At 42.1% G+C, this 16,638-nt stretch overlaps 1 protein-coding gene across 32 annotated transcripts in view; it reads left to right on the top strand.

The window, feature by feature from the left end:
• Positions 1-1,538: 1,538 nt before the first annotated feature.
• ZNF207 (zinc finger protein 207) overlaps positions 1,539-16,638 on the top strand; it is a 65,231-nt gene continuing 50,131 nt past the window's right edge. For 24 of the 32 annotated variants that reach the window (XR_008997276.1, XR_008997275.1, XR_008997272.1 and 21 more), the window contains exon 1: positions 15,178-16,302. Coding sequence is in view for 10 of the 32 variants with exons in the window: in XM_036879023.2 (XP_036734918.1) it covers positions 16,262-16,302 (41 nt within the window). In the remaining 22 variants the exon portion in view is untranslated. Of the gene's footprint in view, positions 1,656-15,175; positions 16,303-16,638 lie in introns of those variants that run through there. The other 8 variants (XM_057501180.1, XM_036879025.2, XM_036879029.2 and 5 more) reach the window with 8 other exon arrangements.

Raw genomic sequence — 16,638 nt, 5'->3', positions numbered from 1 at the left:
TTCTAATCTGGATTCCTTTTATTTCTTTTTCTTACCTTATTGCCCTGGCTAGACCTCCAGTACAATGTTGAATAGACATGGCAAGAGTGGACGTCTTTATCTTGTTCTATCATGTTCTTTTTCCCATTTTTGTTTTTGGTAGAGGTCACTACCTAAAACTACGTTTATTTAGGAAGAATGAATAAATGACTTCCTGCTACCACTACACTTTAGACTGGTTTCTTTTCTCCTTCAGATTACTGTCACATTCTCTATGAATTGCCTCTTTCGTAGTCTCCACCAATATGTTGTTCACACTTAAACTGATTTTTCTAAAACTCGAATCTAATTCAGCTCCATACTTACTCTGCGACCTTGGCTAAATTACTTCAACTCTCCTAAGCATCTTTTTCTTCATCTGTATTAACAGTGTGACAATACCGGCACCTACATCACAGGCTTCTTGAGACAAGTAAGGTAAAACCACAATGCCGGCATACAGTAAGTGCTCCATGGATGTCTTCTATTATTGCTTCCTTAAGAGTAATATATAATTTACATTACTAGTTAGTCCTATATGACAAACTCTAAGCGCAGCAGAGGAAGTTTAAGTGGTTTTCCCAAAGTTAGGCAGATAGGTACTGGCGCTGGTGTAAAATGAACCCCATGCAGGCTCTTTACCCTGTAGTCCACCTATTACTTGCCTTATTCTCTAACTGTCCTGTTAGAACTTTCTTGCTTCCCGTAGACTTCAGCATGAAGTCCAGCTCCTCAGACTGCTTCTGGTAGCTCCAGAAGTCGACTTTGCCAGCCTCTTCTCTAGGACCTCTAGCCCTACTACCTGGGGGTCTTGTTCAGGTGCTCAGCCTCAGAGACTTGCACATTTTTGTTCCCTTCGTGAGATACGCTTTCCGCCACCTCACTTGCTCCCACTGACCCTTCAAGAAGCCGTTCTTGCCAACCTAACGACCTCCCAGGACCTTCTTCTGAGGTCCTGCAGCACCTTCTGCTTCCTCTAACACCGCGCTGACCGCACGCACTGCGTTGTTTACTCGGCTGTTGCTAATCTGTAAATTACAAGGCAGAGACTACACTTTTGATTTAGCATGTATAATGTCCAACACTACAGAAAGGACTAATGCCGGCAATGAAACCAAATTTTTAAAAGAGCGCTGTCTCAGTTATCCTTTATTTGTAGTCTGCTTTTAATTACGCTGGTGTGAAGGGGTCGGCCTTTGTTTTCCCCATGTCTACACGCAGAATGGGAAAGCACCTGTGACGCCAGCTTGAAAACAACTGGTGCAAGTCCTTGGAAGCTATCTGCCCACAAAAGCGTATCTTGTTCTCGCTAACGAGCCAAGATGCTTTACACTGCAAACAGAAAGGCCTTGGGGACGTGTGCACACACCGCCCCTGCTTACTGGGCAGATTTTAAGAAATCAACAAAATGTTTTGGTCTGTTCCCCGGAAAAAGAAAAGATAAATACGACATCTGGCTGAGGTCCGAGAAAGGCAGTATAAAAATAAAGGAGCTGCGCCACATCTGGGCTGCAGCCATTGTCTATCTTTGTTTGTGTTTTTTGTAAATTCCCAGGACACCTCAGCAGGTCGCAACATTTGGCGCCCAACGTGGGGCACGACCGGTGGCTGGGAACCAGAAGAGGGAACAACTTCGGGTAAGCTGAAACCGCGATAGCTGAGCTTCTGGCATGCATGGGGAATTCCCCGTCTTTAGAAAAGGAATACCAGCGACTTATACAGGGACTTTTGCATTCTATTGGTATTCCTGCTAAAGACAAGTTGTTAAAAGAATTATTTAGTAAAGTACAGAAACATTGCTTTTGTTTTCGTTTTCAGTCTGAGGTGCAACTAAATAATGAAGCCTGGCGAAAAGTTGTTCAAACTCTTCTCCAGGCTCATCAACAAGGGGACACAATGCCCGTCTCCTTATGGTCCCTTTGTAGTTTCATTTCTTAAGCATTACAATTATTGGAAACAAATTCGGAGAGAGACGCTGGATCAGCTGATCTCGCTACACGCGACCCTTTATATGAAGATGTTGCCGACGCTTTAAGCTTGCCACCTCCTCCAGACGAGGGTGGTGGTCAGCAGGAGAGTGGAGATGAGGGTTCTAAGGTCTCTTCCGATTCTCACTCAGACATACAAAAACTTACTGGTTTATTAACAGAATTTCTACAGAAATTAACCTTAGCCACAAATCCTCCCGAACCTTCCCCTTCTGCTCCTTCTTTGCCTGCCTTTCCTATTTCCTATTTCCGCGCCTTCTCTGCCTCCCGAACACCTACTTTCGTGCCGCCTCCGCCCCCGGTTCCGCAGGTGGCTGGACGCTCTTTACTTTCCCTAAGGACTCTTCACACGATATTAATTATAATGATGACTTTCCACCATCCCCCGATTTCCTTTCATCTCCAACTTCATACCCTCCGCGGACTAATTTTTCACTTTTCCCTATTGCTAGACAACCCATCCCTCCCAACCCTCAATATCCTCAAGGAGGAATTGAGGTGACGTATTTACCTGTTGCTTATAAAGTACTGAAGGAATTGAAACAAGCTGTTCAGAATTATGCCCCACAGTCTCCTTTTGTGCTGGGTCTGCTTAATGCCATTTCGGCTGAAAATTTGTTACCGGTAGATTGGAAGAATATTTGCAAGACAGTCTTGGAAGGATCTCAATGGCTGCAATTGAAAAGCTGGTGGTATGAGGAAGCTACTTTACAGGCTCGACGAAATGCCACCCGTCAACCCCCTGGTCCAGTTGAGTCAGAACCTAACTGGGACCGGACCCCATGCCACTTTAAAGGCTCAGGCTGGTCTCTCAAATCTAGCTTTGACTCAAGTAAAATCTATTGTGTTGAGAGCATGGATGAAAATTGAATTATCTGGAAAAATAGTTCCTTCTTTTACAAAACTATTCAAGGCCCAATGGAGCCCTATACAGATTTTTTTTTTTGGTATCATTAATCTACAATTACATGAGGAACATTATGTTTACTAGACTCCCCCCATCACCAAGTCCGCCCCGCCCAAACACCATTACAGTCACTGTCCGTCAGCATAGTAAGATGCTGTAGAATCACTACTTGTCTTCTCTGGGTTGCACAGTCCTCCCATGACCCCACACACATTATACATGCTAATCATAATGCCCCCTTTCTTTTTCTCCCCCCCTTATTCCTCCCTTCCCATCCATCCTCCCCAGTCCCTTTCCCTTTGGTAACTGTTAGTCCATTCTTGGGTTCTGTGAGTCTGATGCTATTTTGTTCCTTCAGTTTTTTCTTTGTTTTTATACTCCACATATGAGTGAAATCATTTGGTACTTTTCTTCTCCACCTTACTTACTTCACTGAGCATAATACCCTCTAGCTCCATCCATGTTGTTGCAAATGGTAGGATTTGTTTTCTTCTTACGGCTGAATCATATTCCATTGTGTATATGTACCACATCTTCTTTAGCCATTCATCTACTGATGGACACTTAGGTTGCTTCCATTTCTTGACTATTGTAAATAGTGCTGCAATAAACATAGGGGTGCATATGTCTTTTTCAAACTGGACTGTTGCATTCTTAGGGTAAATTCCTAGAAGTAGAATTCCTGGGTCAAATGGTATTTCTATTTTGAGCTTTTTGAGGAACCTCCATACTGCTTTCCACAATGGTTTAAGTAGTTTACATTCCCACCAGCAGTGAAGGAGGGTTCCCCTTTCTCCACAACCTTGCCAAAATTTGTTGTTGTTTGTCTTTTGAATGGTGACAATCCTTACTGGTGTGAGGTGATATCTCATTGTGGTTTTAATTTGCATTTCTCTGATGACTAGCGATGTGGAGCATCTTTTCATGTGTCTGTTGGCCATCTGAATTTCTTCTTTAGAGAACTCTCTGTTCAGCTCCTTTACCCATTTTTTAATTGGATTATTTGCTTTTTGTTTGTTGAGGTGTGTGAACTCTTTATATATTTTGGATGTCAACCCTTTGTCGGATCTGTCATTTATGAATATGTTCTGCCACACTGTAGGATGCCTTTTTGATCTATTGGTGGTGTCCTTTGCTGTACAGAAACTTTTCAGCTTGATATAGTTCCACCTGTTCATTTTTGCTTATGTTTCCCTTTGCCCGGGGAGATATGTTCATGAAGAAGTCTCTCATGTTTATGTCCAAGAGATTTTTGCCTATGTTTTTTTCTAAGAGTTTTATGGTTTCATGACTTACATTCAGGTCTTTGATCCATTTCGAATTTACTTTTGTGTATGGGGTTAGACAATGATCCAGTTTCATTCTCTTACATGTAGCTGTCCAGTTTTGCCAACACCAGCTCTTGAAGAGGTTGTCATTTCCCCATTGTATGTCCATGACTCCTTTATCATATATTCATTGACCATATATGTTTGGGTTAATATCTGGACTTGCTATCCTGTTCCAATGGTCTGTAGGTCTGTTCTTGTGCCAATACCAAATTGTCTTGATTACTGTGGCTTTGTAGTAGAGCTTGAAGTTGGGAAGAGAGATCACCCCCACTTTATTCTTCCTTCACAGGATTGCTTTGGCTATTCAGGGTCTTTTGTGGTTCCATATGAATTTTAGAACAATTTGTTCCAGTTCATTGAAGAATGCTGTTGGTATTTTGATAGGGATTGCATTGAATCTGTAGATTTCTTTAGGCAGGATGGCCATTTTGACAATATTAATTCATCCTAGCCAAGAGCATGGGATGAGTTTCTATTTGTTAGCGTCCTCTTTAATTTCTCTTAAGAGTGTCTTATAGTTTTCAGGGTATAGGTCTTTCACTTCCTTGGTTAAGTTTATTCCTAGGTATTTTATTCTTTTTGATGCTATTGTGAATGGAATTGTTTTCCTGATTTCTCTTTCTGCAAGTTCATCATTACTGTATAGGAAAGCAACAGATTTGTGTGTATTAATTTTGTATCCTGCAACTTTGCTGAATTCAGATATTAGTTGTAGTAGTTTTGGAGTGGAGTCTTTAGGGTTTTTTCATGTGCAATTTCATGTGATCTGCAAATAGTGACAGTTTTACTTCTTCTTTACCAATCTGGATGCCTTGTGTTTCTTTGTTTTGTCTGATTACCGTGGCTAGGACCTCCAGTACTATGTTGAATAACAGTGGGGAGAGTGGGCTTCCCTGTCTTGTTCCCAATCTTAGGGGAAAAGCTTTCAGCTTCTCGCTGTTCAGTATGATGTTGGCTGTGGGTTTGTCATATACGGCCTTTATTGTGTTGAGGTACTTGCCCTCTATACCCATTTTGTTGAGAGTTTTTATCATGAATGGATGTTGAATTTTCTTGAATGCTTTTCAGCGTCTATGGAGAAGATCATGTGGTTTTTGTCCTTATTTTTGTTGATGTGATGGATGATGTTGATGGACTTTCGAATGTTGTACCATCCTTACATCCCTGGGATGAATCACACTTGGTCATGGTATATGATCCTCTTGATGTATTTTTGAATTCGGTTTGTTAATATTTTGTTGAGTATTTTTGCATCTATGTTCATCAGGGATATTGGTCTGTAATTTTCTTTTTTTGTGGTGTCTTTGCCTGGTTTTGGTATTAGAGTGTTGCTGGCTTCATAGGATGAGTTTGGAAGTATTCCCTCCTCTTCTATTTTTTGGAAAACTTTAAGGAGAATGGGTATTATGTGTTCTCTGTATGTCTGATAAAATTCTGTAGTTTGCTCTTGGGTAGTTTTTTGATTACCGATTCAATTTTGTTGCTGGTAATTGGTCTGTTTAGATTTTCTGTTTCTTCCTTGGTCAGTCTTGGAAGGTTGTATTTTTCTAGGAAGTTGTCTATTTCTTCTAGGTTTTCCATTTTGTTTGCATACAGATTCTCATAGTATTCTCTAATGATTCTTTGTATTTCTGTGGGGTCCATTGTGATTTTTCTGTTCTCGTTTCTGATTCTGTTGATGTGTGTAGATTCTCTTTTTCTCTTAGTAAGTCTGGGTAGGAGTTTATCTATTTTGTTTATTTTCTCAAAGAACTGGCTCTTGGTTTCATTGATATTTTCTATTGTTTTATTCTTCTCAATTTTATTTATTTCTTCTCTAATCTGTATTATGTCCCTCCTTCTGCTGACTTTGGACCTCATTTATTCTTCTTTTTCCAGTTCAATAATTGTGACTTTAGACTATTCATTTGGGATTGTTCTTCCTTCTTTAAATAGACCTGGATTGCTATATACCTTCTTCTTAGAACTGCCTTCGCTGCATCCCACAGAAGTTGGGGCTTTGTGCTGTTGTTGTCATTTGTCTCCATATATTGCTTGATCTCTATTTTAATTTGGTCATTGATCTATTTATTATTTAGGAGCATGTTGTTAAGCCTCCATGTATTTATGAGCCTTTTTGGGTTTTTTGTACAATTTATTTCTAGTTTTATACCTTTGTGGTATGAGAAGTTGGTTGGTAAAATTTCAATCTTTTAAAATTTACTGAGGCTCTTTTTGTGGCCTCATATGTGGTCTATTCTGGAAAATGTTCCATGTGCACTTGAGAAGAATGTGTATCCTGCTGCCTTTGGGTGTAGAGTCCTATAGATGTCTACTAGGTCCATCTGTTCTAGTGTGTTGTTCAGTGCCTCTGTGTCCTTACTTATTTTCTGTCTGGTGGATCTGTCTTTTGGAGTGAGTGGTGTGTTGAAATCTCCTCAAATGAATGCATTGCATTGTTTCCTCTTTTAATTCTGTTAGTATTTGTTCACATATGTTGGTGCTCCTGTATTGGATGCATATATATTTATAATGGTTATATCCTCTTATTGGACTGAGCACTTTATCATTATGTAATGTCCTTCTTTATCTCATTACTTTGCTTTGAAGTCTATTTTGTCTGATACAAGTACTGCAACACCTGCTTTTTTCTCCCTATTGTTTGCATGAAATATCTTTTTCCATCCCTTGACTTTTAGTCTGTGTATGTCTTTGGGTTTGAGGTGGGTCTCTTGTAACCAGCATATAGACGGGTCTTGCTTTTTTATCCATTCTATTACTCTGTGTCTTTTGATTGGTGCATTCAGTCCATTAACATTTAGGGTGACTATTGAAAGATATGTACTTATTGCCATTGCAGGCTTTAGATTTTCGTGGTTACCAAAGGTTCAAGGGTAGCTTCTTTACTATCTAACTGTCTAACTTAACTCGCTTATTAAGCTATTATAAACACAGTCTGATGATTCTTTATTTCTCTCCCTTCTTATTCCTCCTCCTCCATTCTTTATATGTGTGGTGTTTTATTCTTTACTCTTTTGTGTTTCCTTTGACTGCTTTTGTGAGTAGTTGATTTTATTTTTTGCCTTTAGTTAGCATTTGGTTGGTCTGCTTTCTTTGCTGTGATTTTATTTTCTCTGGTGACATCTGTTTAGCCTCAGGAGTGCTTCCATCTAGAGCAGTCCCTTTAAAATATCCTGTGAGAGGTGGTTTGTGGGAGGCAAATTCCCTCAACTTTGGCTTGTCTGGGAATTGTTTAATCCCTCCTTCATGTTTAAATGATCATCTTGCTGGATACAGTATTCTTGGTTCAAGGCCCTTCTGTTTCATTTCATTAAACATATCATGCCATTCTCTTCTGGCCTGTAAGGTTTCTGTTGAGAAGTCTGATGATAGCCTGATGGGTTTTCCTTTGTAGATGACCTTTTTTCTCTCTCTGGCTGCCTTTAATACTCTGTCCTTGTCCTTGATCTTTGCCATTTTAATTATTATGTGTCTTGGTGTTGTCCTCCTTGTGTCCCTTGTGTTGGGAGATCTCTTGGCTTCCGTGGTCTGAGAGATTATTTCCTTTCCCAGTTTGGGGAAGTTTTCAGCAATTATTTCTTCAAAGACACTTTCTATCCCTTTTTCTCTTTTCTTCTTCTTCTGGTACCCCTATAATGCAAATATTGTTCTGTTTGGCTTGGTCACACAGTTCTCTTAATATTGTTTCATTTCTGGAGATCCTTTTATCTCTCTTGCCTCAGCTTCTCTGTGTTCTTGTTCTCTGATCTCTATTCCATTGATGGCCTCTTGCACCTCATCCAGTCTTCTCTTAGGTCCTTCCAGAGATTGTTTTATTTCTGTATTCTCCCCCTTAACTTGATCCTTTACCTCTTGTATATTTCTCTGCAGGTCCATCAGCATGGTTATGACCTTTATTTTGAATTCTTTTTCAGGAAGATTTGTTAAATCTATCTCCCCAGGCTCCCTCTTGGGGGTTGTTTGAATAATTCTGGACTGAATCAAGTTCTTCTGCCTTTTCATGGTGATAGAGGTAGTCATAGGGAGTTGGCGTGTGTGTCAACTGGGAGAACAATGTCCCTTCCTGCTTGCTGGTCACCTTGCCCTTCTCCATTGCCTGTGCCGACTACCTGCACATGAGGAGGAGCTTCCGGTTTTATTTTCTGAGCCACCATGGGCGGGACAGCCATTGGGGCAGCCCAGAGCCTGGCGGGGAGAGGCAGGCATGCCGGGTGTGCTCTTCTGCGAGAATGGCGACCCTTTGCATCCTGTCCTGGCTTCCTCTGTTTGTGCTGGGCTGCCATGCACCCAGCAGGGCCTCTGAGTCTGGCCTGGGCCGCTGTGGAGGAGGCTCTGGGTGGCTGCTGTGGACGTGGGCATTCTCAGGCTGCTCCCCTGCTGTCGCGGGGCCGTGCAGGATGGAAAATGGACAGGAGGCTGCTTATCACCATGAGGGGCTTCAGAGCTGTGCTGCTGCCAAGGGAGTTAGGGCGCCTGAAGTTCCCCAGGATTCCCAGCCTGCTGGGCCGAGTGTGCTGGGATGGTTCCATCCAGCTGTGAGGCCCCTGTCCCTTTAAGACTTTCAAAAACCACTTGCTTTTCTTTTGTCCCAGGGGTGCCAGCTGCAGGGACCCGCTCACAGGTTTTACTGTTCCATTTCCCTACTATCCAGCACACCATGCACTGTGTGTTTGCGCTCCCAGTGCAGATGACTAGGGCTGGGTATTTAGCAGTCCTGGGCTCCCACTTCCCTCCCTGCTCTGACTCCTCTTCTTCTGCCGGTGGGCTGGGGTGGGGAGCATGCTCAGGTCCCACTGGGCCATGGCTTGTATCTTCCCCCCTTCATGAGGCGCTGAGTTCTCACAGATGTAGATACAGCCTGACTGTTGTACCATATCTTCTGGCCTCTCTTTTAGGAAGAGTGGTGTTTGTTTTATTTTCAAAATGTATATGGTTTTGGGAGGAGATTTCCACTGCCCTCCTCAGACCGCCATCTTGGCTCCTCCCCTATACTGACTTTTTATCCCGTTTGAAAGATGCTGTGTTTCGCAGTCTAGCAGATAGTCCCGCTGCTACTACACTCCTACAAGTTTTAGTCTTTGAAAATGCTAATCCAGAATGTCAAAAAGCCCTCCACCCTTAAAAGCCAGTGGAGCCCTGGTAGATGAATTGATTAGGGCATGTGCCGGAATAGGTGGAGTTGCTTATCAGGCTGAAGATCTATCCGGAGCTACATAGAAGGGGATCCCTAGACCAATTTGCTTTAATTGTGGAAAACCTGGACATACACAGAGAAATTGTAAAAAGAAAAGACCTTTGCCTTCTTCCCCTCAAGGGTTAAAATCATGTAAAAGGTGTGGAAAAGGGAGACATTGGGCTATGGAATGCCGATCTGTTACAGACAAGAATGGCAATCCTCTTCCCCCACCAGGAAACGGCAAGGCAGGGCCAAGGTTCTGGGCCCTGCCGAACGACAATACAGGACCCCTTTCTTTCCCAGTCAGCAATGGGATGGCTCATCAGATGAGCAACCCACCACCTTAAATGTATCTGACCTCCGAGCTGCTACTCTTGGCAGCGTGTCCGCCAATCTCAGTTCTGCCCAAAACTATACTTTATCCCCCGGTGGAGGAGTTTATTAACTATCCACTGGAATCTTTGGTCCTATTCCCCCAAACACTGTAGGGTTGATTATTGGTCATAGTAGCTCTACTACGAAAGGGCTGTTTGTTCATGTTGGAGTAATAGATGAAGATTATACAAGCAAGATTAAAATTATGGCAAGTGTATCTCAAACTATCCATATTCTCCCTGGTGATTGCATAGCACAATTATTACTCCTTCCTTATGTTTCCTTTCCAAAAATAGATCAGCCACGCCAGGGTGGTTTTGGCAGCATAGGAAAAAAGATTTTCTGGGAAACTCTTATTAATGATCAGAGACCTACTTCGATGTTAAAAATACAAGATATTGAATTTTTAGGGTTAATTGATACTGGGGCAGATGTTTCTATTATTTCTTTACATACCTGGCCAAACATATGGGAAAAACAAAGGGCACAAATCACTTTGTCTGGATTAGGAAGCTCTCGGGAAGTTTTTCAAAGTTCCTCTCCTATGACATGTATAGGCCCTGAAGGACAAACAGCTGTTGTATCTTTCTATATAGTAGATATTTCCATCAACTTATGGGGTTGAGATATACTTAAGCAATTTGGTGCATTTCTTAACATTCCATCTTTATCCCCACAGGCTAAAAATATCATGATGAATATGGGCTTTAATCCTCTTGTCCGTGCTGATAACTCTGTCTGATTCTTTAATGAAAGCTTTAAACTAGAGGCCACTGCCCACTTGAGTCCTCAAGCTTTACAATTAGAATAGATACAGACTAAACCTGTCTGGGTAGAGCAGTGGCCCCTACCTAAAGATAAACTGGAGGCATTGAAATCTCTAGTACAGGAACAATTAAGTCTTAAACACATTGAGCCTTCCATTTCCCCTTGGAATTCTCCAGTTTTTGTTATAAAGAAGGCTAGTTAGTGGTAAATGGAGGTTGCTAATGGATTTAAGAGAGGTAAATAAATGCATCAAGCCTATGGGTCCCCTACAACTAGGAGTGTGCCTTACCCTTCTATGATTCCTAAGGATTGGCTTTTACTGGTAACTGATCTGAAAGATTGTTTTTTTACCATTCCTTTACAAGACACAGATAAAGAAAAATTGGCTTTTACTATTCCTGAATTCAACCATGATAGACCCACAACCAGATATCAGTGGCATGTCTTACCTCAAGGTATGCTTAATAGCCCAACTTTATGTCAGGAATTTGTAAACAGAGCTCTCTTACCAGTTAGGCACCAATTTCCTCAAATTCTCCTATATCATTACATGGATGATATTCTTTTAGCCACACCCACTATCTATGCAACAAGAAGCTTATCAATATCTCCTATCCCAGTTGTCCTTATATAACTTATGTATAGCTCCTGAAAAGATACAACAGAACCTTCCTATACATTATCTTGGATACCTTCTAAGTGACACACAAATTAAACCTCAAAGGACTTCAATTAGATGTGATAACTTAAAAACTTTAAATGATTTTCAGAGACTTTTGGGAGACATTAATTGGTTGCACCCATCTTTAGGTATTCCAACCTATGCCCTACAACATTTATTTCAAACTTTAGAGGGCACTCCACAGTTGGACAGCCCTCGCTTCTTTTTATTGAAGGGTAGTTGACACACAGTATTACATTAGTTTCAGGTGTACAACACAGTGATTCAACATTTGTATACATGATAATTCTAGGTACCAGTTGTCACCATACCAAGTTGTTACAATATTTTGACTATATTCCTTATGCTATACATTACATCCCGGTTACTTATTTATTTTACAATTGGAAGTGTGTGTATATATATATATATATATATATATTTTTTTTTTTTGTGAGGGCATCTCTCATATTTATTGATCAAATGGTTGTTGACAACAATAAAATTCTCTATAGGGGGGTCAATGCTCAATGCACAATCATTAATCCACCCCAAGCCTAATTTTCATCAGTCTCCAATCTTTTGAAGCTTAATGAACAAGTTCTTACATGGAGTACAGATTCTTACATAGTGAATAAGTTACATGGTGAACATTACAGGCAGCCCTCGCTTCTTATCTCCCTTAGTGGAACAAGAACTCCAATTTGTTGAACAACGTATTTCAGAAGCCTTTCTTTCACGCCTTAACCCCTTGTATCCTCTCTCGTTGTGCATTTTTCATACTCCTCACTCACCTTCTGCTGCATTAGGCCAACCTCACGGTCTTTTAGAGTGGATTTTTTTACCTAACAAACAAAATAAATGACTAATAACCTATCTTGATAAAATTTAATTCTTAAAGTCGTCATTGCTGTCGTCAACTTCAAGGTGTGGATCCAATCCCAAATTGTTTCTAATCTGTCTTCTTCAGAAATCTCTCAATGTCTTGAATTTCACATCAATTGGCAGATCGCCTGTGCTGGTTTTCGGGGTACATTTGATAATTATTATCCTCCTAATAAGCTGTTTTCCTTTTTAAAGACTCACCTGATGGTACCCCTCACCCTCATTGCTTTGGTTCCAGTGAAAGGCCCTACACTCTTCACTGACGCTTCCAGTTCTGGAAAAGCTGGGTATTGGTCAGAAGGCAAACAGAAAATTGTTCTCTCTCCATATTTCTCTGTACAACAGAACGAATTGTTTGCTATCCTGTTAGCCCTTCAAGATTTCTCCTGCCCTTTTAATAATGTCAGTGACTCTCAGTATGCTGTTTATACTGTGTCCCTGTTGCCTTTTACACACCTACCCCCTTCATTTTCCTCACAACCTACTTCCCTTCTGTCGCTTTTCTGTGCTGACCAATCGCATATTCTTCATCGGCATTCACCCTTTTTTATCACTCATATCTGCTCACATTCTCTTCTTCCTGGTCCCCTTAGATACGGAAATGCTAAATTTGATTCTCTCCTAATAGGTACTATTCAAGCAGCAACAGAAGAATATGCACTGCATCATACTAATGCCCGTGGTTTACATACTCGGTTCCATATCTCACGCCAACAAGCTCGTGATATCCTTCGTTCTTGTTCTATTTGTCAATCCCTTAATACCCCTTTGCTCCCACCAGGATTTAATCCCCTCGGCCTTCATGGAAACCATATCTGGCAAATGGATGTCTTCCAATTCCCTCCTTTTGGGAAATTGCGCTACGTTCACCACACCATTGACACCTTTTCTCATTTTCAGTGGGCAACCCCTTCATCTTCCGAAAAACCTGATAGTGTCATCCAACATTTACTGTCCTGCTTTGCTGTTATGGGTCTTCCCTAAACTTTGAAGACTGATAATGCCCCTGCATATACCTCTAAAAAATTGTCCACCTTTCTACAACATTATCATATTCAACATATCACTGGCATCCCCTTTAATAGTCAAGGTCAAGCTATTATTGAACATGCCAATAGGACATTTAAAGATTATTTACATAAACACAAGGGGGGATGCAGGGGGTTCCCTTATTACAATGACTCCATGAATACTCATATACAAAGTTTTGTTTACTCTTAATTTTTTAAATCATTGGAATGCGCTTCCTAAAGGTTCAGCGGCAGAAACACATTTTATCCCTTTTAACTACTCATTCTTCTGTTTACCAACCTGTTTTACACAGGACTATAGAAGGACAATGGCTCCCAGGACATGTTTTACATTGGGGACGTGGTTATGCTTATGTTTATGTTTCCACAGGGAACCAGTGTGAGTGGCTACCTAGCAAACGCCTGAAATTACATCATAACCAAACGTAGTAGGGATGAGGAATTTCTACGAGCATTCCAAGACCTCAATGTTAGGGCTCGCACTCATACTATGGGAACTAGACAAGCTTCAGTCCCCACATGGGGACAGCTAAAGAAGCTCACCCAAGAAGGTGAACGAGTGGTCTGGCAAGCGGGCCAAACGCTGACACCTTCGTCCCTCTTTCTGATGATGACAGCCATTGTAACATGTCAGGTAGGCGCAGATCGTGTCTCTTGGATTTATATCCCGACCCCCCTCTCTTTCTAGCCGTTTCTTAGGGAGACCCTGAAGTTTTAGTATACACAAATGAAACACAATGGATGCCAGGACCTTTTGACCCTCTCCTGCCTGCACACCCCAATGAAGAAGGAAAGCCAGCCGGAGGAGATAACTCCTGTTCTTTTCCCTTAGAGGCAGAAGATATTCTCCTCTGCATAGGGAAAGGATCTCATTGTCTTCAAATATCACATGAAGCCTGGTGTCTCAGATACAATCATTCTCATTTCACAGCAAGCACCTTTTTGTTATCCACAAAGAGCTTTAAAGTGGGAAATAATACTACAGAGGGACATCCCCCTACACTTGTCTCTTTGTGCCCGATTCCTGAAGTAGATGCTGAGATCTCATCTTACATGGACTCGATGCAGAGGACATACCCCAAAAATATTGATATCCAGTACAGAGGCAAATAACCAGTCTTTCTCTGTTATTCATTAGAGTCCCCATGGCGATCTTAGAACAAAATTTTCTCAAATGTCTCTTAAGTGGCATAAAGAAAACCACAGTATTTCTGCCCAGGCTAAAGAAACTATCATTTGGCATGAGGCAGGGTTAACTACTCCTCTGCCTCATCTGTCTGAATGGATCAGTAATGGTTCAAGGACATATTTGCAAATTGCTTGCAGCCTTTGAACCTGTTAGCACATGGAGAGGAAATATGTCATATAAGAATAATTCCATTAAAATACACTTACATACTAACGGCACTAAATTTATCCAGGCATGTGTACAGTTCCCTTTTCTCCTTCTAAAGGGCTCTGTGACCTGGCACCCTGAGAATGGATCTTTGAATTGCACCTCGGAATGTCAACTTTTTACTTGTATCAATTCTTCTTTAACTTCAAATTCTAGTTCACAGAGCCTTTATCTGCTTCGCGGGTGAACAGAACTCTGGCTCCCCGTGAACCTCACTCGCCCTTGGAGCGAGTCTGCTGGAGTAACTCAATTATACCAATTATTTACTGACCTTACTCATAGAGCAACAAGCTTCGTAGGGACGCTTATAACTGTAGTTTTAGGACTCATAGCTATCACTTCTACAGTAGCAGTTGCAGGAGTAGCTTTACAAGAAAGTCTTCAGAGAGCAGATTTTGTACAAAATTGGCATTACAATTCTCATTTATTATGGCAACAACAACATGATATTGATACTCAATTAGAAACTGATAAACTGATATTCAAAACCTTAAACAAACAGTCTCTTGGCTTGGAGACCAGATTCGCATGCTTACTACGCGGTCCTTATTAAAATGTGATTGGAATTCCACTCAATTTTGTGTAACCCCGATTCTTTATAATACGTCCTCAGAATGGACTAAGATAAAAGATTTTCTCTGGGGACACAAGAACACATCCCCGCAAATACGCGAGCTCCAAACCCAAATAACCAATACTTTCACCCAAGAACTTCCCAAATTAAGTGGAGAAGATATTTTCAAAGGAATAGGTCAGAGACTCTTGGACCTTAACCATATCTCTCAGATTAAGGGTGCTTTGCTTCTTCTCTGCTTAGCTCAGGAACTTTGTTCTTACTAATGTGTTTCTGTTTCCTAGTCTACTGCTGGTGGAGTCGAAGAGAACGAACTGTGAAACGAAATAATCAAGTTATGTCTGTCTTTCGACATGTTCAACCTCAGCTGTGCAATATTTAAAGAAAAGGGGAGATGAAAGGGACGGCCTTTGTTTTCCCCATGTCTGCACGCAGAATGGGAAAGCACCTATGATGCCAGCTTGGAAACAACTGGTGCAGTCCTTGGAAGCTGTATGCCCACAAAAGCGTATCCAAGATGCCTTACACTGCAAACAGAAAGAGGCCTTGGGGACATGTGCACACACCGCCCTGCTTACTGGGCAGATTTTAAGAAATCAACAAAATGTTCTAGTCTGTTCCCCGTGAGAAAGAAAAGATAAATATGACATCTGGCTGAGGTCCGAGAAAGGCAGTATAAAAATAAAGGAGCTGCGCCACATCGGGGCTGCAGCCATTGTCTATCTTTGTTGCTTGTGTTTTTTGTAACTTCCCAGTACACCCCAGCAGGTCGAAACACTGGTGCTATCAGGCGGTTTTTGTTTTTTTTCACGAGTGTCTCGGCGTACCTAAGTCGCTGTCTCCTTCACAAAGGAAGCCTCAGAGGTTAACAAGCACAGCCACCGAGAGCACAGGCCCCTTAAATGAACAAGATGGCGGCCGCGGGTCTCCACCCACTCAGGGCGGATGCCTGGGTCACGTGACCCCCTGCCTGGCACCGCCTCCGGCTGCAGTGCCCGACGGGAGACAGAGCCGCGAACGAGGCCGTCGGCCATTTTGTGTCTGTTTCCTGTGGGACGGGTGGTGGCCGTTGGGTCGGAAGAGTGAACGATTTTTACTTCTTTTTCCTGCTTGTTTTCTCCCCTCTTCTACTTTGTCGGTAGGGTGCGGTTATGGGTCGCAAGAAGAAGAAGCAGCTGAAGCCGTGGTGCTGATATCCTTTGTCGGTTTGAAGGCGAGGCCGAGCGTGGGCGCCGCGCCGTTCTCTCGTGACTGGAACTGGGAAGCCTGGCTTTGGCCTATGGCGGAGAGCGTCAGGGATTTAGGCCTCGGTGTGGGTGGCTTGGTGGCTGGAGGCGGATTTGGGAAGGTTTCTCGGAAAATGGTGTTCCTAGGATGAGAGGCTTTGGCATTTGTGGGTCGTGGGACTCCGTGACTCAGGAGTTTCTTGGTTTGGTGCGAGCGTTGACCCACAAGGGAGGTGCTTTGGACCCCTCCACCAAGGACGGTGTCTCCTGAGGAGAGTTCTGCCTCGCTCCGCTGTTTCGGT

This window comes from Manis pentadactyla, chromosome 4, assembly GCF_030020395.1.
Source record: "Manis pentadactyla isolate mManPen7 chromosome 4, mManPen7.hap1, whole genome shotgun sequence".
NCBI lineage: Eukaryota > Metazoa > Chordata > Mammalia > Pholidota > Manidae > Manis > Manis pentadactyla.
Note: the sequence above shows the minus strand (reverse complement) of the source record. Positions and strands in the feature narration are given on the sequence as shown.